At 53.6% G+C, this 21,765-nt stretch overlaps 3 protein-coding genes across 13 annotated transcripts in view; 1 reads left to right on the top strand and 2 right to left on the bottom strand.

Annotated features, from left to right (window-relative positions):
- BORCS8 (BLOC-1 related complex subunit 8) overlaps positions 1-13,370 on the bottom strand; it is a 30,150-nt gene extending 16,780 nt beyond the window's left edge. Inside the window, exons 1-6 of one of the 4 annotated variants that reach the window (XM_027548386.1) lie at positions 13,279-13,370; positions 10,597-10,709; positions 10,057-10,121; positions 6,208-6,318; positions 4,515-4,589; positions 372-509 (exon numbers count right to left, since the gene is read on the bottom strand). In XM_027548386.1, the coding sequence (XP_027404187.1) occupies positions 4,556-4,589; positions 6,208-6,318; positions 10,057-10,121; positions 10,597-10,709; positions 13,279-13,315 (360 nt within the window). In that variant the 5' untranslated portion in view covers positions 13,316-13,370 and the 3' untranslated portion in view covers positions 372-509; positions 4,515-4,555. Of the gene's footprint in view, positions 1-371; positions 608-936; positions 1,256-4,514; positions 4,590-6,207; positions 6,319-10,056; positions 10,122-10,596; positions 10,710-13,278 lie in introns of those variants that run through there. The other 3 variants (XM_027548384.1, XM_027548383.1, XM_027548385.1) reach the window with 3 other exon arrangements.
- A 46-nt stretch (positions 13,371-13,416) lies between these two features.
- On the top strand, positions 13,417-19,293 carry RFXANK (regulatory factor X associated ankyrin containing protein). Of its 8 annotated transcripts, none has more exons than XM_027548374.1 (11): positions 13,417-13,506; positions 14,109-14,243; positions 14,757-14,951; positions 16,426-16,509; positions 16,640-16,705; positions 16,982-17,082; positions 17,260-17,385; positions 17,745-17,811; positions 17,998-18,089; positions 18,175-18,255; positions 19,073-19,293. In XM_027548374.1, the coding sequence occupies exons 3-11, from the start codon at positions 14,765-14,767 to the stop codon at positions 19,082-19,084; spliced, it is 816 nt and encodes a 271-aa protein (XP_027404175.1). In that variant the 5' UTR covers positions 13,417-13,506; positions 14,109-14,243; positions 14,757-14,764; the 3' UTR covers positions 19,085-19,293. The 8 variants fall into 8 exon arrangements, with proteins under 8 accessions (XP_027404175.1, XP_027404177.1, XP_027404179.1 ...); XM_027548376.1 differs by having other exon boundaries at positions 16,429-16,509; XM_027548378.1 differs by lacking the exon at positions 17,998-18,089 and having other exon boundaries at positions 19,073-19,292.
- NR2C2AP (nuclear receptor 2C2 associated protein) lies at positions 18,773-21,031 on the bottom strand. Its single transcript, XM_027548382.1, has 5 exons — positions 20,607-21,031; positions 20,325-20,415; positions 19,852-19,957; positions 19,712-19,779; positions 18,773-19,461 (listed from the first exon to the last, which is right to left on the bottom strand). Exons 1-5 carry the CDS (start codon positions 20,642-20,644, stop codon positions 19,342-19,344), a joined length of 423 nt encoding a protein of 140 aa, XP_027404183.1. The 5' UTR covers positions 20,645-21,031; the 3' UTR covers positions 18,773-19,341.
- Between the last annotated feature and the right edge of the window lie 734 nt (positions 21,032-21,765).

Consider the following 21,765-nt stretch of genomic DNA (forward strand, 5'->3'; position numbering starts at 1 on the left):
ACACCCTAGCAGAGAAGACGGAGGGCTGACCGTTTCCTGATGGCGGGAGGCAGTTATTTCCCAATCCCTCCTCCCAGGCCCGCAGGCCCCTCTACAGCCCTGGCACCCGACCAGGACCCTCTCTGCTCCCCACCCTTCTGAACCACTTCACAGGGCCAAGTTGGGGGATGCTCCCAGAGCAGTGAGCCTGGGGCCCATCCTGGCTGTACCCTCAACAACTCCATTCTGATCGTCCTGATAGATTTTGCTGGGCACTGTGTTCGCACACAGCTCACCCTGGAGCCATACAAATTAGGGGCCCTGATCTCCCAGGCTTGGAATCCTTGGGGATCAGTGTGGGATCTCCTCAAGTCAGCAGAAACAGACTCAGATCAATTTTGGCAAATGCAGTGATTCTAGGGACTCATGAAACTGAAGAATTAAGATTTTTCTGTGTCAGGTACAGCTAGATCCAAGGTCCCAGGTTGGATGTTCTTAGGTTCCACATTCCATCTGCTGAGCTTACCAACCTGAGAAAGAAGATGGTACTTTCCGTACTTTTCCAGCAAAATCTTCAGGGAAGACCTCTCGTTGGATCACGTGCCCATCTCGAACCAAGCACTGTGACCTGGGAGATGGGGCGCTCTGATTAGCCAGGCCAGGGTCCCACACCTACCCCTGGGGTCAGGGTGTCTTCTATATATGGCCTTGGGGTGGGCATTTCTGTTTGAGGTAGAACACAGTCCAGGCAGGCAATTACACAAATGTCTGCCTTAGTCTGTAGAAAAGGCTCCAGTCCATGCTTTCTTGTCTAGATGGAGAAAGGTAGGACCAGAGAGGGTGAGAGCCAGGCCCCATGTCACACAGCAAGGCAGGGGCAGGGCTGGGACCACATTAGACCAGGGTCTGCTCTCCCTTAGCTGTGTGACCTGCACAAATGACGCCACCTCTCAGAGCCTCTCTTCTCCCATCTGTATTTGGGGTGACATCTCCCTTACAGGGCTGTCTGAGGATGAAAGATGACCACTGTGAAGTACCCGGCACAGAGCTGGACACACAGCAGGTGTGTGGTCGTGGCAGCAGTTATTGGTCCGAGGGGCCAAGGCCATGTCCAGGGCCAGTGAGGGGTGGGTAAGAATGCAAGGGCAGCAAAGCCTCGTCTCAGCACGTTCACGGCTGGCCCAGAGGCGAGAGGGATGCGCCGGCCACACTTGCTTGGTCTTCGGTCCCCACCAAGTCCCGCAAGGTTGTGTCAAAGAGTCCAGCTTTGGTCAGGCTAGGGGGGTAGAGATGAGAGTCAAGGTGAGCTCTGAGATGCCCCCAGGGCTTCAGGGGAGCCCCAAGGAGGTGGCACCTGAAGCAGGATCCTGGGTGGGGCCAAGAGAAGAGGTGAAGTGCTGGGAGTTAGAGAGTCTGGGTGTGAATCCTGGCATTTCCGGTCATGATGTTGACCCTGCCTTGCCTCTCCGAGCCTGATTCCTCTTCTGCAAAATGGGGATGTGTGTAGGGCCCTGGGCCTGGAGAAGCAGGGAAGACCTGTGAAAGGTCACCAATAACCCTGTGGGGGAGCCATCTGGGGAACAGTGGGAGTAGAGGCTCTGAGAGGGGGTGTGGGGTGGCAATTCTGGGGAGAAGAGCAGGGTCTGTAGCGACAAAGGTGGGATCAGGAGGCGCCAAAGAGCACTTTGTTCTGAGGGGGTACCGCAGTCAAGGGACAGCAGATGATTCGGGGCACTCGTGGCTGGCCTGGAGCCTCCAGGCAGGTGCAGGAGAAACACACTGGGTGTGGAGGGGGTAGAAGGGGCAGCAGGGCAGCTTCCTGAGGCGCGAGGGTGGGTGGGACCAGGGCACAGGATGCAGGAGATGGGGGCGTGTGGGTCCAGGGATGGTGGGCAACACTGGGTGGTGAAATGGGGTGCGTTGCTGACCCCTGCCAGGAGCCGGTGAGGCATTCCACTCATGACAAAGGTCATGAGGAAGGAGGCTCGGCATACGCAAAGGCGGGATCGAGCCTCAGGAGTCCGCCCGGATATTCTCGAGCATTTTCCCCCCAAAAACCAGAGTCTGCCTACTTTATTGCTTTGTGCTCTCACCTCTGACTTTACTGGGGGCTGTCCCCTACCACCATCTCGCTCTCTCTCTGTCAAAGAGTTAACTTACAGCTCCAATTAATAAAGTTCCTGGGCAATTAGGAGTGTTTAAATCCAAACCCCTCAGATGGCTCTCTAACTCGCCTGACAAGTTTACCCGGACTCCTGCAGCTATGCATACGATTGTTTACAGTCTCCTAGCCGCCAGAGGCACGGGAAGCTTAAGATATTCAAATAGCTTAGAGCCTCTCAGAGAGTTAGAAACTGTCAGAATAAACTAGTAAAGGATTTCATTGATGAGTCAATGCTTGTTGCCAAGTTTTCACATCCCCTGAATTGTATCCTTGAATATGTATTAATTAATAGTTGGTATGTAGAAAAAAATAAGTAGTGGCCTTGGTGTTAGTAACTTTAGACCCTTAAGGTAATAAATTCTTTCCTTTGTTGTAAACCCATTACACATCCGCCCTATAGGAATGCAATTTTATCTTTGGAAGATGGTGCCAAACCTTAAAATAATTACTCTTAGAGAAAATAAGTCTTTGTTTATAAGTCCTTGTCAAGAGTCATAAAATGTTAGTAGGCCTTCTGGCCAGAAGATGATGTAAATCACCTAAACCATTTGTATACGATAAATTTGCAGGAAAGAAACCCTGGTTTTTGATAAGAATCAAAGACTGCTGACTTTGCATCCCCTATTATCCTCTATGTGTAACTTAGGGTATAAAAACCCCTGTTGAAAATAAAGCTACGGGCCTTGCTCACCAACGCTTGGTCTCCCCATGTCATTCTTCCCTTTAACTTCCAGCTGAGTCTCCATCTGGAGCGCGGAACCCACCACGCTTACTAATTATGCCTGGGCTTCTAAGACCCACTCGAGAAGGTGTCTAGGGTGAGGCACCTCCCGCTATTCGAGAGGGCGCCTGTGGCCTACGTAAGTGGTGCAAACTTCTTGTCTTGAAGTTTTATTGGTCTCCTGCGTAAACCAAGCTACTCAGCCTCTTTTCTCCACTGAATTTTCCTACTGAGCTATCCTCATTCTATTATTCTTTATATCTCTAATTAGCATATAAATAGTTGCCTAGGCCGTCTCTCCTTCGAATACCCTGGATCAGCTGGGGCGTGTCCCCAGCATACCCCCTTGGCAGCCCTTCTTGCTCCAGGCCCTCCCAGGGGTCCCCTGAGCAACCCCACAATCCGTAGTGTTCCTCACTACCCCAATAGCCAGAGCCAAGCCCAGCACGTGACAGGAGCCCCAGAAGAACTCTGCCTGCACAGCCACGAACGCTGCCACCTCCTGGCACTCAGGGCTGCTGCTCGAGGAGGCACAGGGGTCCCTGTCCCCATCTAAGCCTCCCGACCCTCTGAGAAGACCCGCAGTGCAAGCGCACACCATGGCAAATGAGCAGGAGGCTGAGAGCTAAACAAGCCACGGGCACGGTCAGCCCCTCGGCCCCTCCAGTCTGCCTGTGTCTACCCTGCATGAGCACAGAACCAGACACCAGGCCAGTCTCCGTGCCATGCTCTCCTCAGATGGCAACCACACCTCCCGGTACTAGCCCTCCTGCAGTCCTCTCCCACTGGTCCCGGTCCTGGCCACGTGACTGACCTTGACCAATGGGACGCCCGTAACTGTACAGCAAGGGAAGGCTGAAGGAGTGTGTGCACCCCTGGCACTCAAGCACCAGGAGGAGCCTGGGCTGGCCCGCTAGAGTCCACATGGACTAGACACTCCCCCCCAACACCAGGCAGCACTGGTCAAGGGCCAGATGCGAGGTTACCTCAGAATACCGGACCCCATCAAGAACCACGGATGGCCCCCACGTGGCCGAGTCCAGGCCAAATTGCAGAACCGTAAGCAGGCAGATGATTGGTGTCATAAGCTGCTAAGGTTGGGGGCAGTTTGTCATGTAGCAGTAGCTGACTGCTGCAACAGGCATCTCTGTATGTAGTAATGTCCTCTCTGTCGCTAATGAACCACTGTGACGGAAGGGAAAAGCAGAGACCAGAGTGGGGAGGGACTTGCTCAGGGTCACACGGCAGGTCACCAGTAGAAAGAGGATTCCAGAGCCGGGTGGATAACTGCCATGCTGGGCTCTGCCTGAGACAGTGAGTGTGGGTAAAGCAAGCAGGTGGCACAAGGAGGGTAGCGAAAATGGGGCTCTGCTCTTCTTGAAGGGCAGGGGCCCTTGGGATCCAGACAGGGTCTGTGGCCTGGATGAGAGGCAGGAAGATGACAGAGAGCACCACGGAGATGGGCTGACAGCCTTGTGCAGCAGAGGGCACCAGGTGCCCCTACTCTCTAGCTTCCCATAAACGAAACCACTGAGCAAGCCCAGGGAGAAAACCCCAGTGGTTAGTCAAGCAGGTCCCTCCTCAGATGCTGAGGGGATGGGTTAGTTCAGAACACGGAGCAGAGAGGCTCCAGGTCCACTTGGCACTGACCTGGTCAGAGGGGCCGAAGCACCTCCAAGTCTCTTCCGGGATCAGGCTGAGGAGGGTGGGAGTGGTTCCTCAGGGCTGGAACAAAACATGTGCAGCATCTGTGAGGCTGAGGTCCAAGGCCCTGAGGCGTGCTCGGCTAGACTGGACTGCACACTGGGGTCACACTCCAGTCTCCCAGGACTCCTGGCCTGAGCCTTCAGGGTATCCTTTGTGAAAAACAGGACCAGCTACCCACTTCAGAGGTTGCGGCTAGGTCTCATGTAGGTCTGGGAGCTTCAGATCCCTGGGGCTTGCGAAGAGAGGCAAGAGGGGATGAGCAGCTACTACGCGGCTGCTGCTACTGGTGTCTTTCAGAAGCACAAGCAGGGCTTCTGGAAGCAGCTGGGCAACGGAGCTGAAAGTAGGAGCTATCGGTTTTGTGGCCTTGCTGTGGGAGGGAAGGGGTAGTGTGCAAAGCTTGCTGCAGTGAACTCCAGTCCCAGTGGCTGTCACGCACCCGAGGCAGAGAAGCCAGGTGGTGATTCGGTGAACCCCCAAGAACCCCGCTCATGCTACCCTCAGAGGACAGGTCACTGCATACCCCTTCTTACACATATGCAAGGCTTTTTCGGTTTTGACGGTTCTTGTGTCTGTTATCACACACAGCAACATAAAGGTGTTTTCTTCCTTTCTAATGCCTTGTGGGGGACAGGCATGCCAGAACCCCACACTGCAGGAGTCAGACCCATCTCAAGGCTGAGTGACGGATTACAGCACGTGCTGCTGCCACCGCCGCTGGGTCGCTAAGCTGTGTCTGACTCTTCTCGACGCTACAGACTGTAGCCCACCAGGCGCCTCTGTCCATGGAGTACTCCAGTACTCCAGTCAGGGATACTGGAGTGGTTGCCACTGCCTACTCCAGAGGATTTTCCCGACCCAGAGATCAAATCCGTGTCTCCTGCTTGGTAGATGGATTCTTTACAACCGAGCCACCTGGGAAGTGGTACAGCAGGTACATAGGTGTTCAAATGCATGTTTATTAAACTATAATGAAAACAAAGCCAAAAAGAGCTACTTCTCCCCCTTATGTAAGGACTGTAAGCACTTTTCACTCTTGCACCATCTGGTCATCGGCTCAAAGCCTCTTTCAGCTCTGGGCACGCTCCCTGCTGCCCTCGAGGTCCCTGCCCACCTGCCTAGCCCCGTCTCCCCGCTTGCACCCACTCCAGTTACAACTGCCTCGGTCCTCCAACACATCCAGCTCACCAGGCCCAGGGCCTCTGCCCCTCCTGCCACACCGAACACCCACCCATGGTCACCTTTGTCTGCGCTTTGTTCAAGCCTCTGTTGGCATCTCTGCCACCTCCTCAGAGGGGGCCCCCTTCTCCTCCTCCACACGTATCTGGAATGCTCTTGTCTGTTCCATGTCTACCTGGTTGCCGTGTGCCTCTCCCTGAGGCCGCGAGCAAACGTGTCTCGGTCACTGCCACGCCCCCAGCACCCAGCCCAAGCACACAGCAGCGCACAGGAGCTGGGTGTGGACTAACTCAACTCCCACTAGAGACAGCAAAGGACAAGAGGAAGTCACCAGCCACCACGAGACCAAGAAAGGGAGTTGTCTAAGGAGCGAGAAGGTGCAGTTCCTGGCTGAGCAGCGAAGGTCCTTGCAGCAAGGAGGCTGAGGGCAGCAGGGGCGGGCGGTCCCAGCAGCTACCTGTGGCCCTGGGCCGTGGCGTTCATGTGGTCCCGGATGCTGATGGCCTGTTTGAGGAGACCCTCCACGCTGCGGAAGTAGACGCTGCTGTCGACAAGGTTCTTCACGGCACTGCAACGGGAGGGGGGACCCAGTCAGCGGCACCAGACCAAACCAGTGGACACCTGCAACCGGACCTCAGTGGATACCCGCACTGGCCCAGTGGTTTGTCCAGCTGCTGGGGGATCCCATGGGCCTTCCTGAGGGCTTACTGTGCATAAAGTTTAGATTTCCCTGTGGACCAGAACACTTGATGGCAAGACACAACTTTTGCTTGATGGCTGCTAGACCATTTAATGCTTTGAAGAAGCTGTAAGCGTTCAAAGATGACCTCAAAAATAACATGCTTTGGGCTTCCCTGGTGGTACAGTGGATAATATTCTGCCTGCCAACGCAGGGGACACGGATTTGATTTCTGGTCTGAGAAGATTCCACATGCCTTGGAGCAACTAAGCCTGTGCACCGCAGCTGCTTGAAGAGGCACTCTAGGGCCCGTGTGCTAGAACTGCTGAAGCCCATGCACCCTAGAGCCTGCGCTCTGTGGCGAGAAGCCGCCACAAGGAGAAGCCTGAGCAGCACCACTAGAGAGCAGCCTCCACTCTTCGCAACTAGAGGAAGCCCGCATGCATAGCAAAGACCACGTATAACTCAAAATAACATCAGTTCAGTGCAGTTGCTCAGTCGTGTCCGACTTTTGTGACTCCGGGGACTGCAGCACGCCAGGCCTCCCTGTCCATCACCAACTCCCAGAGCTTGCTCAAACTCATGTTCATCGAGTTGGTGATGCCATCCAACCATCTCATCCTCTGTTGTCCCCTTCTCCTCCTGCCTTCAATCTTTCCCAGCATCAAGGTCAGGTCTCTTCCAATGAGTCAGCTCTTCACATCAGGTGGCCAAAATATTGGAGCCTCAGCTTCACCATCAGTCCTTCCAATGAATATTCAGGACTGAATTCCTTTAGAAATCCAAGGGACTCTCAAGAGTCTTCTCCAACACCACAGTTCACAAGCATAAATTCTTCAGCACTCAGCTTTCGTTTTTTTAAATAGCATGCTTTCCTTTTAGGTAACCTATTCCTCCCTCTGAAGGAAGCTTGTCAGCTGGACTGTGAAAAGCGCTAAAAGTGAGTTTAGACTCAGCACCATTAGAGAGGCACTTCTGCAAAGCTGTGCTAAGCTCTGACGTTGCTGCCACATTGATGAATGTCTAATAAAAATGTTGTTTCCAACAGCACTACAGGAAATATTCAGCAAACCTCTTGGGCATCGCTAAGGCCAGAAAGCTGTGTGTGCAATGACACCTGCAGTAAAAATAAAAGGTCGTTTCCAAGTCCTTCTATTAAAGACAAAGAAGTCACTCCCATTTATTATCAGTCAAGGACCTGCCTGGAAATGGACATGAGATCAAAGGTGGGGAGCGCTGGCTGAAACCCAGACTGTCCATTTGCTCATCTGACACCACCAAATGCAGTCAGCTTTCCTAGTATCTGTCAACTTCGATAAAAAGCTGTCTAACACAAGTTCACAACTGGCCCAACCAACAGACCATAGAGTATCTTCCAGATTCACACCAACCATTAACACTGCGTGAGGCATTTTCAACAACTAAAAGGGCCCTTTCATGTCCATAGGAAACAGTCTATCAGCATTAGAGAGATTTACATCTCACGAAAGAGAAGTGCTCAGAGTTCAGAGCAGATTGGCCCCCTGCCTACCACAAGGCGGTCCCATGGAACATTCTGGAACATGATGGACACATTCTTTATCCACTGAGCTGGCTGTTAAGCACTCGAAGTGTGGCTTGTGAGACTGAGGAGCTGAATCTTTCATTTTATTTCATTTTAATTCATTAAAATGTAAGTGTGAACAGCCAACCAGGGTCCAAGCTCCTGCAATGGACAGGGCAGCTAGTGGAACTGGGAGAAAATAGACTTTGATCTGTTCTTCCTTAAACCTGGGCCTTTAAAAAAAAATTGTTTTTATTTGGCTGTGCTAGGTCTTAGCTGTGGCACACGGGATCCTTAGTTGCAACATCCAAATTCTTAGTTGCAGCACATGAGCGCTAGCTCCCGGATCAGGGCTCAAACCCAGGCCTGCTGCATTGGGAGCTTGAATTCTTAGCCACTGGACCACCCGGGAAGTCCCCAACCTGGGCCAAAAGGTTCTTGGCGGACCAGGAACTATTTAGTAGTTGCAAGAAAAACTCTCTTATCTTTTCTACTCTTCCTGGAGCTGAGAAGAGTGTGACCACAATCCCCAGGAAGATGCCATCAGTCTAGATCACCCTCCAGCCCCAGCAGAGGGGTCAAGGCTGGTGATGGCAGAACTCCCAGCAACAGGACTTCCTGTCAAGGAACTTCGACTACACAACAGAAACAGGCAGGCAAATCCCACAGTGCCACGGACAAGGACTGCTGGGGAGTGTCTGCTGCTGCTGCTGCTAAGTCGCTTCAGTCGTGTCCGACTCTGTGCGACCCCATAGATGGCAGCTCACCAGGCTCCCCGGTCCCTGGGATTCTCCAGGCAAGAACACTGGAGTGGGTTGCCATTTCCTTCTCCAATGCATGAAAGTGAAAAGTGAAAGTGAAGTCGCTCAGTCATGTCCGACTCTTAGCGACCCCATGGACTGCAGCCTACCAGGCTCCTCCACCCATGAGATTTTCCAGGCAAGAGTACTGGAGTGGGGTGCCAGTTTAGCCTCCACCAAAACAACCTACAGCCCGTACTAGGAGCAAAAAGCACTCCTAAGTCACCAACTCCTAAAGCAAACGGAACAAGCCCAGACATGAAATACAGTCACGGGGAGCCAAAGGAGCACAGGAGGCAGGTCGGCAAAGCTGCAATAAAACGGAGAAGCACCAACTGCTGCTTTTTATTATCGGGTGCATCTTTCACTTGGGGTTAAAAATTCTGGGTATTTAGAGAAAGGTAAGCAAACAAGAAAACACAATAAATGGTATATCCCTGGTCACAGAAACTGTATTCACAGTAGCTAAAACATGGAAGCAACCCAAGTGTCCAAGAGATGAATGGATAAACAAAATGTGATCTGGCTATAGGCTGGAATAGTATTCAGCCCTAAAAAAGGAAGGAAATTTGGACACAGGCTACAATGTGGATGAACCTTGAAGATACTAAGTGAAAGAGGACAGTCAACAAAAAGACAAAAAAAAAAAAAAATGTACAATCCCATTAATGTGAGGTCCCTTGAACAGTCAGATTTTTAGACAGAAAGTAGAATGGCAGGAGCCAGGAATGGGGGTGGTGAATGGGGAGTTCATGTTTAACAGGGACAGAGTTTCAGTTTTGCAAGATGAAAAGAACTCGGGAGGTGAGTGGCGGGGATAGCTGCACAGCATTGTGAATATATTTGAAACCACTGAATTGTCCACTTAAAAATGGTTAAAATGATAAATTTTACTTATGTGCCTCTTACAACAATATAAAAAATTAGAAATAAAAATTTAAAATAAACAGTAATGTTTTTGGGCACTACCCCCGGCTGCCATCCACCCCACCAGCCAGTCTGTGGTCCTGACTGTGGGTGGGAAACACTGGCCTCTTGAGGCACCTCCTGGAATCCTTAGGACCCCTCCTGTGACAGACGGTGGGGGCTGCTGAGGACGAGGAAGAAGCGTGAGGATCAAATAGTGAGAAGCACGGGTCTGGGCTGGAACTCTGCCCTGTGGCCAGCTGAGTCGAGCTCCACCTGCCCCTACCCAGGTGGGCTTGGCAGGCCAGGGCTCAGCAGGCAGCTGACGGAAGCCCCCGAACACCCGGGCCACCGTGGTGCAAGGCGGGCAGTGCTCACCTGCAGGCATACTCCACGGTGTAAATGGCTCCCTGGCTCTGCTCCTCCCACCGCTGCATGTCAGCCTGTGGAGGGTGGGGAGCCGTGAGCAGGGCTGGCTGTTACCTCCTTCCTCCCAGTTCTCTGGAATGGAGCACCCGAACGCCAATCACCACGGCTGTAGAGACCCGCCCCCTCCAGCCCCAATCTTTCCTCCAGCAACTCCCACCCCTCCTCAGTCTGGGCTTTCTGTGAACACATGGCAGCTGTGCCTCAGGACCTTTGCACAGGCTGTTCCCTCTGCCTGGGCACATCCTTCCCTTGGGTCCTCCTGTGGCTGCCTCCTTCTCACCACATGGGTCACAGCAGACGCAGCACCTTCTTCTTCCAAATCCACCCCACGTGTATCCGTCCAGCCCCAAGCTGGGTCAGTGACCATGCACCTCCCTGCTCATGTCCCGGCCTTAACTCCTACACCAACAGCCCCTGTTCCACCTAGCAGGCCCCAGCTCACAAGGTGCAGACCCTGGGAGAGGTCAGTCGCTAGGGCAGGACACTCACCTTATGCTGGGCCAACTCAGGCAGAGAGCGGCGCACGTGCTCCTGCAGCCGGTACAAGGCCACAGACGGCTCATTGGCCAGGACGTAGACGCTCTCAGTGAATTTGTCAGTAACTGGGTCCAGGATGGACAGTTGGCAAAGTGGGGCCGGTGGGGAGAGGGGGAAAGGGTTGACGGGGGATCAAGGAGACAAAGCATTAGATTCCTGATTGCTCAACCTGTGAGTCCACCCAGAGTAGACGAGTGTCCAGCATCCTTCCCAGCTGGGTCACCTGTGGCCCTGGTGATGGGTTGCAGATGATCACAGCAGGGCCAAACAACTCCATCTTGGAGTCACAGAAGGGCCTCAATCTTGATGACATTAATGTATCCAGTGAATTCATGATCCTTCCCTTCCTAAACCTACTTGCTTGTTGCTACCCGCTCAGATCCACTCACATTTCATTTACCTGTGACAAAATCAGAGATTCTTCTTCAGATGCCCACTGGCAACTGGACCCAAAAGTGCCTGCAAGTTTACATGGGTGGATGGCTCTAGGCCAAGACTGACCACCGAGGCGGAGGAAAGCCCACGACCCATGCTGAGTGTCCGAACAACTCAGAGGTGCGACTCGTCCCCATAAGCTCCCCTGTGGGAATGGACCGTGGCTCCCCTCTGCAGGATTCCACCTGAGGTCGCTGCTTGCTCAGCCTCCTCTGCAACCCTGTCCTGTTTCCCCCTCTCCGTGTGGGGCTCTCTTAGTAAGTTAATTAGAGACAACTCCTCATCCCAGGGTGTGCCTCAAAAACAGCAGCCAGATGGTGGTCCCTGCCCTTCCTACCCCATCAATGAGCAGCTCCTGCTTGTTCGGTCACAAAACAAAGCCCAAAACTCACCCACTTCTACCACCGCACTGCCCTTACTGGTCCAGGCATAGCTGTCTCTCACCTAGATCCCAAACTTAGCTGCTCCCTGATCTCCCTGCTCCCCTTCCTGCCAACAATCCAATCCCCACAAAACAGATGAGATGAGCTCCTACTAAACATATCAGATAGGTCTCTCCCTTGGTTGAAACACTCCCATGACTTCCATCAGCCAGAGAATTAAATCTGCCTTGCTTCACATGGCCCAGAAGGCTCTGCATGTTCTGCTTGCTCTTACTACGCCCCCACCACCGCCTGCCTGGCCCTCTGCCCCAGGCACAATGGCCTCACGGCTGTTCCATGGACATTTAGCACTCTCCACAAGCACTTTCTGAGATGATGGGAGGGTTCTATAAACTATACTGCCCAATATGGTAGTCACTAGTCATATTCGACTACTGAGCACTTCAAATGTGACTCAGAAACTGAATTTTAAATTTTACCTAATTTTAATTAAAATATGAATAAGTACTGTGACTAGCATTGCAGCACAGCTCTGAACACTGTGTCACCTCAAGCCCTTTGTACTTGATCCCGCCAATGACACTGCCTCCACCCCAACCTCTCATTTCCCTTCACCCCTCATGTCTCAGCTCAAATGTCACCTCCTGGCCTTCCCTAATTACCAAGCTTAATCAGATGTCCCTTCAACCTCACTCTCAACCTCAGAACTTATTCATTTCCCTTATACTTAAATTCTTATTCTTTTTTAAAAATTTTACATTGGAGTATAGTTGACTTCCAATGTTTTGTTCGTTTCAGATATAAAAATTCTCATTCTTTATTAGGTTATGTTTATCTAAGACTTGGGATTTGTGAGGGCAGGAGTATCTCTGAGCCTCAGTTCTCTCATCTGGAAAAAAGGGAGGATAACAGAACCCACCTAAGCTTTGCTGCAGAGATGGACGCCATTCCACTGCCCAGGACACTGCAGTTAGTGACGGAGAACCTGCTGGTGTCTGGGAGTCGAGGGAGGCTGTGCTTGCGACTGTCCAGTTGGGGTGTGCCCAGCTCACCACTGCGCCCTGACTCAGGCAGAGCCCAGCCTGCCACCTCCAAACTGTCTGTCCTCTTACCCGCTTAGGGCTCCTCCTTTTGAAAATGAACACAGTGGTAATAGCTTACACCTCACAGTGCTGTTATGAAGGATGTGGAATTACATGTATTTGTGACGTGTAAATAATTCACTAGCAACAATCTATGTAACAAATTAACAACGACATTGACACTTTAAAAATAGCTTGTGGCATTTTGTAACTTGTAACTATGTCATTTACAAATATGTAGATATATACAACTGGAGAAGGGCACAGCAACCCACTTCAGTATCCCTGCCTGGAGAATCCCACGGACAGAGGAGCCTGGTGGGCCGACAGTCCATGTGATCCCGAAGGGTCGGACACGACTTAGCGGCTCCAACAACAAAGATATGCAAATGCTTAAATACAAAGGAAACGTTACACACAATTGCCACGCCCCTGGCATTCTTCCAGGGTTTTACACATTGTTTTAACATATCAGGTTACTGAATTCTCACAATTTTATGGGGGGAGGCAAGGAGACTATTATACTCCCCATTTTACAGATGACAAAACCGAGGCACAGAGTCTCTAAAGATTTCAAAACTAGTCAGCGGTTGAACCGGGATTTCTTGGCAATTCAATCACTGCCCCCAAACGCTCTCTCAGCGCCGTGGCCCTCTGTCACCCCCTTCAGATTGCCCTTCTACTAGTCCTTGGCCCCTCCGCCCCGCCCCGCCCCGCGTGGGGCCCCGCACCACCTTTCTTCCCCTTGAGCTGCATCTCGGGTTCTTCCATAGTAGCCACGGCCCTATTCCGAGGACCGGAACCGGAAGTCTGGAGGTAGAGACAACAGCCTAAACTTTCCCTGCGAAACTGGACGCCGCGCTTATCCAGTTCCGGTACTAATTGGTCTTCCCATCTAGATTCTTATTCAACCCAGACAGAAGGGCGGTGACTGAGAGACTGGGGAAAGAGGCAATCGGGAGGTGAGTGAAGAGGGGCCGGAGACCCCTTGAAGCTCCAGGAGGGACGCCTCAGGCGGAGGAGGGGCAAGGGCTCCCTCCTTTACCGAACCCCTTTTCCGGAGGCAGACAAACTGGGGAAATACTCCATGCACTTGTACCCCACTGCTGCCACCAAATCCCTGCAGAGGCTCTTGAGCCCCCCCACCTGCATAGGAGATATTGTTTACGGAAGGGGGCAGCAGTGGTGGAGTCCCTCGCGCCCCTCTACTAAAGAAAGCCCGAAGGCGGAGCCGATTGGCTGCGTCAGGAAAAACGTGGGCGGAGTTAGGGGTGAGGAGGACGAGAGCCGAGAACTCGAGAGAGAGCTCTCTGAGGCCCCGCCCATCCCTCCCGACCCTACCAGGCTTCCTCCGGGGCGGCGGGGACGGGAATGCGCAGGCGCAACTGCACAATTCTTGCCCTGGCGGAAGCCACGGCCCTCCCTCAAGCCTTAAAGGGCCCGAAACCGCTCCTACTGCTCCAGCCTTTCCGCACTTTTGCGGGGGGCGGGGGTGCGCAGGCGCAGTGGGAGAACTCGGGGTGGGGGGTAGCGGTCGCGTATCAAGTTGCTCTCGTCCCAGCAGAAGCAGGCAAGGCGCGGACAGTACAGGCTCCATCTTGCTGCCCCTTACATCAATTGGAAAAGTTTGTGAGTTGCGCCCCCAAGTTTGGGGGTACCCTGACTTGCGGCGTCGGGTGACAGAGGAGGCTAGCTGGAGGTGAGTGGACCCTGATGGATTGGCTTGGGAGGGGAGGGTGAGATGCAGCCAATCACATCTTTGTTGAGCCCTCGCTCATTCTAGGGATTTCCCCCCTCCCCCCAAAAAACAACAGCAGACATTTATTAAGATCTGCCCGAGTATCAGGCCTCCTGCTCAGATATTTACAGACATGATTTTTTTAGGCCTCATGTCCCCATTTTTTTAATGAGGAAACTGAGGCTTAGAGAAATTAAGTCAGATGCCCAAGCTTTCACAGCGTATAAAGTGGAGGGATTCAAACAGACAGCGGACCCCAGAGCCAGGGCTTTTAAACAATGCCTGTTGTGTGTGCTCTGGTGGTGGGAAGGAGTAGGTCTGAGAAGGCCAATTAAAACTGGACTCTGGTGTTAATTTTCTGGCTGAGTCTGAGTTTACCCACCCTTACTGTGTAAGGCCAGGTATGCAGTCAGTGCCTACTTAATGAGTTATTGATAATTATTGCCATCTCTCCCTGTTTGGCCCTTCCACCAGCTTTCCCCATGGAGCACACCCAACCTGCCGAGGATCTCAGCCTGACCCAGCAGCCTTTAACCCCAGAATTTGGGGACCCCGAAGACCCCAGGGACGAGGCCCCTGACGGCTCAGACACTGTGGTCCTCAGTCTCTTCCCCTGTACCCCAGAGCCTGGGAATCCTGAGTCAGATGCTGGCAGCTCCTCACCTCAAGGTAGGATACTTCCCCTGGACTCCTGCTTCTGGGATGCAAGAACGGTGGCATATCAGGCCCAAGACGAGCCCTCTGTCTTTATGTCCCATCACCTTGAATGTGTCTTCCCTCTCCACCCTGTGAGGGATTGCTTAACTGTTTTTTTTTTTTTAATTGTGTTAAAATGCACATAAAATTAACCATTTTAACTGGAATTGCTTACAAGTCAGTGGCAGTAAGTTACCATGGTGTGTCACTTCCACATCTTTGTAGTTCTAGAACGCTTCCATCGCCCCAAAAGGAAAACCCCAGAGGTATTAGCAGTCACTCCCCATCCCCTTCTTCCAGCCCCTGGCAACCAAAATCCGCTTTCGGTTCCTATGCACTTGCCTGTTCTGGACATTTCCTATACATGGGTTCATACAACTTGCAGCCTTTTCTGTTTGGCTTCTTTCACTCAGCGTGTTTTTAAGGTTCACCTACCTTGTAATGTGTGTCAGTACTTCGTCCTTTTTATAGCTGACTGATCTGTAGTATGGAAGGACCATATTTACTGTATTCATTTACCCCTGATGGACATTTGGGTTGTTCCTCTTGGTGAATAATGCTGCTGTGAACATGTATGTACACTTTTTGTCTGAACATGTGATTTCAACTCTTTGGGGGGTACCATGCTAGGTCGGATAATTCTGTGTCTGACTTATTGAGGACCCAAGGATTTCTTTTGATGGGAATCTTTTGAGAGTGTCTTACTCAGTCCCCCAAGGGCCTTTGCCCCTGCTGTTCCCGCTGTGTGAAATGCTCTTCCTGCACCTCTCCCCAGGTTTCTTCAGCTGGCCAGGCTCCCAGTTGGGCCTCTTTAGAGTGGCCCTTTCTGACCACTTTCTCTGAAGGGGACTAACCCCCCACCCTTCCTTCTTTCTGCCCCTCTTCCACCTGCTTTTCATTTCTCCTGAGCCCGTATTTCAGCTTAAGCTTTCATTCTGTTTCTATTTCTGTCTGACTCCCTGGCTTGTCCATGGGCCCTTGAGGGCAGGGACTTTGTGCAGAACCTCGCCAGGATGGAGGAGAAATATACACCCTGGGCCTCTGAGAGGGTGGAGTGAGTGGATACTGGAGACAGGCACAGCCTCTGGTAATTCCAAGCCCTCAGCTGCTGCTGCTGAGTCACTTCAGTCATGTCTGACTCTGTGCGACCCCATAGACGGCAGCCCACCAGGCTCCCCCGTCCCTGGGATTCTCCAGGCAAGAACACTGGAGTGGGTTGCCATTTCCTTCTCCAATGCATAAAAGGGAAAAGTGAAAGTGAAGTCGCTCAGTCGTGTCCAACTCGGTGACCCCATGGACTGCAGCCTACCAGGCTCCTCCGTCCATGGGATTTTCCAGGCAAGAGTACTGGAGTGGGTCGCCATTGCCTTCTCTGCCAAGCCTCCAGGGTCTGGCCTTAAAACCCAAGACATACTGAGGGGAAACCAAAGCCCTTTCTCTCTCCCAGCAGGCAACTCCCTGAAGCACTCAACGACCCTCACCAACCGGCAGCGGGGCAATGAGGTCTCGGCCCTGCCAGCAACCTTGGACTGTGAGTGGGCCCTTGGTCCCCGGGGCGAGAGAAGTGGCGGGGTGGCAGGGGCTGAGAGGCGCAACTTTGGACAGGGAGTAATGGAGCAGGGATGGGACAGGTGAGGACTCTGCCTCTCTTTGGCCCCCAGCCCTGTCCATCCACCAGCTTGCAGCCCAAGGGGAGCTGAGCCAACTGAAGGAGCATCTGAGGAAAGGTGTGTGCCCACACGTGTGTGCCAGTGTGTCCATGCCCACACGCGTACGCCAGCGTGACTTCACCTGCTGGTGTGTGCGTGTGGCTGCTGACATGACCTGAGCCTCCACATGTGTGCCAACGTCTGTACATGTGCCTGCGCATGTCCACATGTGTCATCCACACGTATGCCTCCCTGCCCCACACCTGACCCCAGCCGCCCACCCCGTCCCCAGTTCTACAGCCTTGGGGAGAGTGGGCAGGGGTACATCCCAGTGGTACCACCCCCTCCTGCCAGGCGACAACCTCATCAACAAGCCGGACGAGCGCGGCTTCACCCCCCTCATCTGGGCCTCCGCCTTTGGAGAGATCGAGACTGTCCGCTTCTTGCTTGAGTGGGTGCGTCCCAGCCCAGCTGGGGCTTCCTGAGGACTGGAGGGCGGGCAGCGGTTTCAGCTGAGTCTGCTGGGGCCGTGTCTGTAAGATGGAGCTAACACGGGGGCCCCAGGATTGCAGAGGCTGCCCCCAGCCCTCCCTCTGCCCTGGCTCTGTCACTGCCCCCTCTGCTCTTCCCAGGGTGCCGACCCCCACATCCTGGCCAAGGAGCGGGAGAGTGCCCTGTCACTGGCCAGCACCGGTGGCTACACGGACATCGTGGGGCTTCTGCTGGAACGAGACGTGGACATCAACATCTATGACTGGGTGAGGCGCCACCTACTGGCCCTGGGCGCCTCACAGGGTACCAAGTCTGTTCGGAGTGCTGACACCCATCCCCAAGCCTCACAGAGCTCCCAGTTTTTTTTGTTTTGTTTTGTTTTTTTTGAGGGGTTTAGCTGACACATAAACAGCTCAGATGTAGTGAACAGAGCCGAGGCTGCCTGGAGAGCCAAGGGAAGTCAGGGTGGGCTTCCTGGAAGAAGCAGTATGTAAGCTGAGATCCAGGGAAGAAACTAGATGGGCCAAGTGACAAACAGGAGGAACCACATTAAATTGGAAGGTATGGGGGTGTCATGGGAACCTGGGAAAGACGGTGTCGGTGGTCCTCTACCCGTTCCTGACAGAATGGAGGGACGCCACTGCTGTACGCCGTGCGTGGGAACCATGTGAAGTGCGTGGAGGCCTTGCTGGGTAAGTGGAATAGAGGCTGGCCCTGCAGGAATCCTGGCGGCCAGGGAGGGGTCTGAGCTCTGCCTGAACTGCTCTTGGGATGGGTAAGAGCTTTCTCCTGGAGGACTGCGGTGGGGATAGGAGGTGGCAGGAACAGCACAGGGGTCTGGCCAACTGGCTTGAGCACCCACACTCTGCATACCTCAGAGACCCTGGAGGTGGAGATCCCAGTGGCCACATGCATCAAGTCAGGCTCTAGTCCAGGGCCACACAGCTACCAGCAGACCCGTGGCTGCGTGGTGGGTAGTCCCTGCACCTCCGCACCCCACCCAGGCTCCTAGTCTCCAGCCCAGCTTCCTCTGCAGCACCTGTTCTGCTTTGCAGCCCGAGGAGCTGATCTCACCACTGAGGCAGACTCCGGCTACACCCCGATGGACCTCGCCGTGGCCTTGGGATATCGGAAAGGTTGGCCTGAGACCCTTGGAGGCAGTGTCCGGGTGCTGTAGGTGGGGTAACCCACAGCAGGGTGCCCGGGACACCCCTTTTGGATGTCAGATGCGAGCAGCGAGTGTTCATGTTAGCAAACATCAGGTGCTGGTGTATACTTGGCCTGGGCACGTACTAGTCCCAGCTCTCGGGGCTCCCGTGTACTGGGGCAGGAGGCCGATGTGTATCGGTGACAGGGGCCGTAATGGAGGGACGTGCAGGCACTGAGTGGTCTAAAGGAGGCCCCGATGGGGCGAGGATACCACGAGGGCCACAGTGCGCATGGCCGTGGAGACCAGCCCCCTCCATGGCAGGAAGTGGATGTGAATGGGGGCTGGAGACAGACCCCAGTTTGAGTCCCTACTTCAGAAAATGGGGAGATCCTAACAGAACTAATCCCTGGGGTCATGGGGGGTGGTGCACGGGAAATATCCCATTCCATCCTTTCTTGATGAAGTTTTAGTCCCTTGAAACAAATAATTTCTCACAGTCCTTCTCAACTCTAAAAGTTCCAGTTTGTCAATTTTGCTGGGTAAGGAATATTTTTATAACTGAAAAACCTCCCAAAATGCATTTTTACAAACTTCGGGGAAATTGAGGTTGCTAGGGAGGGGCCCTCTGTCTTCCCAGCTGTTCTCTGGCATGGATCTGACCTCCCTGAGGAGGAAATGGGTCCTCCATCCAGGCCCCAGGGCTGAGGGCCCTGCTCATACCCCGAGGGGAAGGTACAGGTCAGCCTGTGCCTCTGCAGCCGCCGTTCAGTTCGTGGCCCACCTCCTCCCTGTTCTGTTCCCAGTGCAACAGGTGATCGAGAACCACATCCTCAAACTCTTCCAGAGCAACCTGGTGCCTGCCGACCCCGAGTAAACACTGCCCACCAGGGACTCAAGACACTCAGGGAACAAAATGGTTGACCCAGAGCTGGGGGAACCCAGAACCGGCTTCAAAGGCAGCTCCTGGACAGACGGTGGGAGGGGGCCCTTTCCAAGAGGAACCAATAAACCTTCTGTGCAGAACTTGAAGGACTCTGCTGTGCTTCCTGGAGGAGGCAGCCACCCAGCAGCCTCACTCCTTCTTCTTCCCTAGCACACGTAGGTGATAGATGACCACTCGGCCAAAGAAATCAGTGGTGTCCTCAAATGTCACCTTCAGCCGGTCCACCTCAGCAGGTGGCACTGGGAAGGTGTAAGTTGAACAGTCAAGGGAAACAGATTTATCTTTTCCCACCTGCCAGCCCCAGCTCAGATACATCCACTGCGCTGGGTCACCCGCACACTGTTGGTCCCTGAGAAGCTCTCACACAGAACAGACTGTCGTGAGCCCATTTTACAGGTGAACCAGTGGAGACCTAGAGGCCACTTGCCCAAGGTCACAGGCCGGGGCCCACAGCTTTCAGAGGCACAGATCATCCCACCCAGCGGCTGAAACAGGATATCTGAAGCGAGTTGTTGTCCTCAGGGTAAAAATCCACAATCTTGCTAAGAGCCTCACTCCCCAGAGAACCTGTAGCAGAGAAAGAGGCAGTGAGACCAGCGAGCCCTCTCTAATCCCCTACTTTCCAGGGTTTTCCAGTACCTTCCAGGCGGCCCTGGCGACTGGAGAAGCCCCCCTGGAACTGGATCTGCAGCTGGGAGACACAGATGCACTGGGGGAACTCCAGTGTTACCCACTGGGAGGGACCCTGGAAGCAGACAGAAAAGGAAAGGCCCGTGAGCACTTCAGACGCAGCCCTGCCATGTCTCTCTCATTCACACAGTCCATGAGGGGTGGGGAGCATAGTGTGAGCACAGGTTCCCTTCCTGGCTAATCTGCCCAGCTGGGGAGCCCCCAAATTCTCAGGGGACACTGGACCCCTAATTCTTTCATTCATTTCTTTTGGCAGTGCAGCACAGCTTGTAGGATCTTAGTTCCAAAATCAGGGGTTGAACCCACACGCTCAGCAGGGAAATCAGTCTCTCAACCACTGGACCAATAGGGAATCTCTTAGACTCCCCGCCCTGATTCTGATTCACACTAGGGGTGGAGACTCCAGGGAGAGAGTGCCTCACCTGGTCCGAGTTCCAACACGTCTCCTCGTCCTGGTCGAACAGATGCTTCTTGCCAAACTGCCTGGTGTTCCGATTCAGCACCGAACTCACCCTAAAGGCAGAGTCGCAGCGTGGAGAGGTGCTGAGCACCGTGGCGCGGGCCCACCTATACCTGGCTCACCCCTTCCTCACCACCGCTTCCCTCATTTCTGTCTGCCCCTTAGGGACTGCACTCCAGGCCAAGGGCCTCGTCCGCCACTGCCTGCTCCCCGTTCACACCCCACCCCTGCCCGGGGCTCTCACCTGCTCACTGTCTCTGGACAAACCAAAGAGTGGGCCATCTCGGTTCCACGAGGCCTCGCAGGACTCAGAGCTGGGCTCAGTCCAGGTTCGAATCCAGGCGGCCAGAGCGCGACTCTGTTCACGCCTCAGAATCTACGCGTCCTCACCTGTAGCGCGGCACAAGATCCATCACTGCCCGGTCTCTCCAGGCCTAAATGTCTCCTTGACCAACCAACCCCTTGGTGGAAAAAGCTGGAGTTTCGGAGACACTGCTAACGATCCCAGGCCAGGCCTTTCACAGTGGGTCCAAGGAAGGTAAATAGGTTTCCTATCGGTTTAGGGAGTGGTCGTTCCTTCTCGGAGCCTCAGTTTCTCTCAAACTGCTTTCGGAACCAAAAGCAAGATCCGGAACCGCGTGAAAGCCGCGCAGGCGCGCCTGGCCCTCGAGACCGGGGCGTGGTTTAATTTGCCCCGCCCCTCAGTGCCTGCCTCTTAAAGGGCCCTGATCCAGTGATTGCGGGCTTGATTGCGGGCTTCCCTGCTGGCTCAGTGGAAAGGAATCCTGCTTGCAATGCAGGAGACATGGGAGACCTGAGTTCGATTCCTGGGTTGGGAAGAAAGAAATGGCAACCAATTCCAGTATTCTTGCCTGGGAAATCCCAGGGGCAGAAGAGCCTGGAGGGGTACATTCCAGGGGGTCACTAAAGAGTCAGACACGACTTCCCTGGTGGCTCAGACGGTGAAGAATCCACCTGCAATGAGGGAGACCTGGGTTCGATCCCTGGGTTGGGAAGATGCACTGGAAAAGGGCATGGCAACCCACTGCAGTATTCTTGCCTCGAGAATCTCTATGGACAGAGTCGGACATGACTGAGCACAGCACAATGACTAAACAACAATAAAAAACTGAAGCTGGAGATGCTTACTAGAGGAGGAGCCTTCCTTCCCTAGGACTTCCCCAAGGCCAGCCCTACAAGGAGACAGGCAGTGACATTTCCTACTTCGGTGGAAAACAAGGGGGCCATGGATTTCTACAAACAAGTCTCTCAGATCTGGAGGGAAAATGCAGGTATCTAAAGAAAATGTGTGCCTACTGTGTGTGGGCGGCTGTCCTTTGGTACCTGCGGGTATAGAGCACTAGTTTTAAAGTGCAAGAGACTTCTTATAATGATATCTTCCC

This window comes from Bos indicus x Bos taurus, chromosome 7, assembly GCF_003369695.1.
Source record: "Bos indicus x Bos taurus breed Angus x Brahman F1 hybrid chromosome 7, Bos_hybrid_MaternalHap_v2.0, whole genome shotgun sequence".
Lineage (NCBI taxonomy): Eukaryota > Metazoa > Chordata > Mammalia > Artiodactyla > Bovidae > Bos > Bos indicus x Bos taurus.

Coding starts and splice junctions, on each gene's coding strand:
- RFXANK (XM_027548374.1), top strand. CDS start 14,765: ATGGAGCACACCCAACCTGCCGAGGATCTCAGCCTGACCCAGCAGCCT. Junction 17,083..17,259: donor TCCGCTTCTTGCTTGAGTGG/GTGCGTCCCAGC, acceptor TGCTCTTCCCAG/GGTGCCGACCCCCACATCCT. Junction 17,812..17,997: donor GTGCGTGGAGGCCTTGCTGG/GTAAGTGGAATA, acceptor TGCATACCTCAG/AGACCCTGGAGGTGGAGATC.
- NR2C2AP (XM_027548382.1), bottom strand. CDS start 20,644: ATGGCCCACTCTTTGGTTTGTCCAGAGACAGTGAGCAG. Junction 19,780..19,851: donor TCGCCAGGGCCGCCTGGAAG/GTACTGGAAAAC, acceptor TCTCTGCTACAG/GTTCTCTGGGGAGTGAGGCT. Junction 19,462..19,711: donor AGGACAACAACTCGCTTCAG/ATATCCTGTTTC, acceptor TGTTCAACTTAC/ACCTTCCCAGTGCCACCTGC.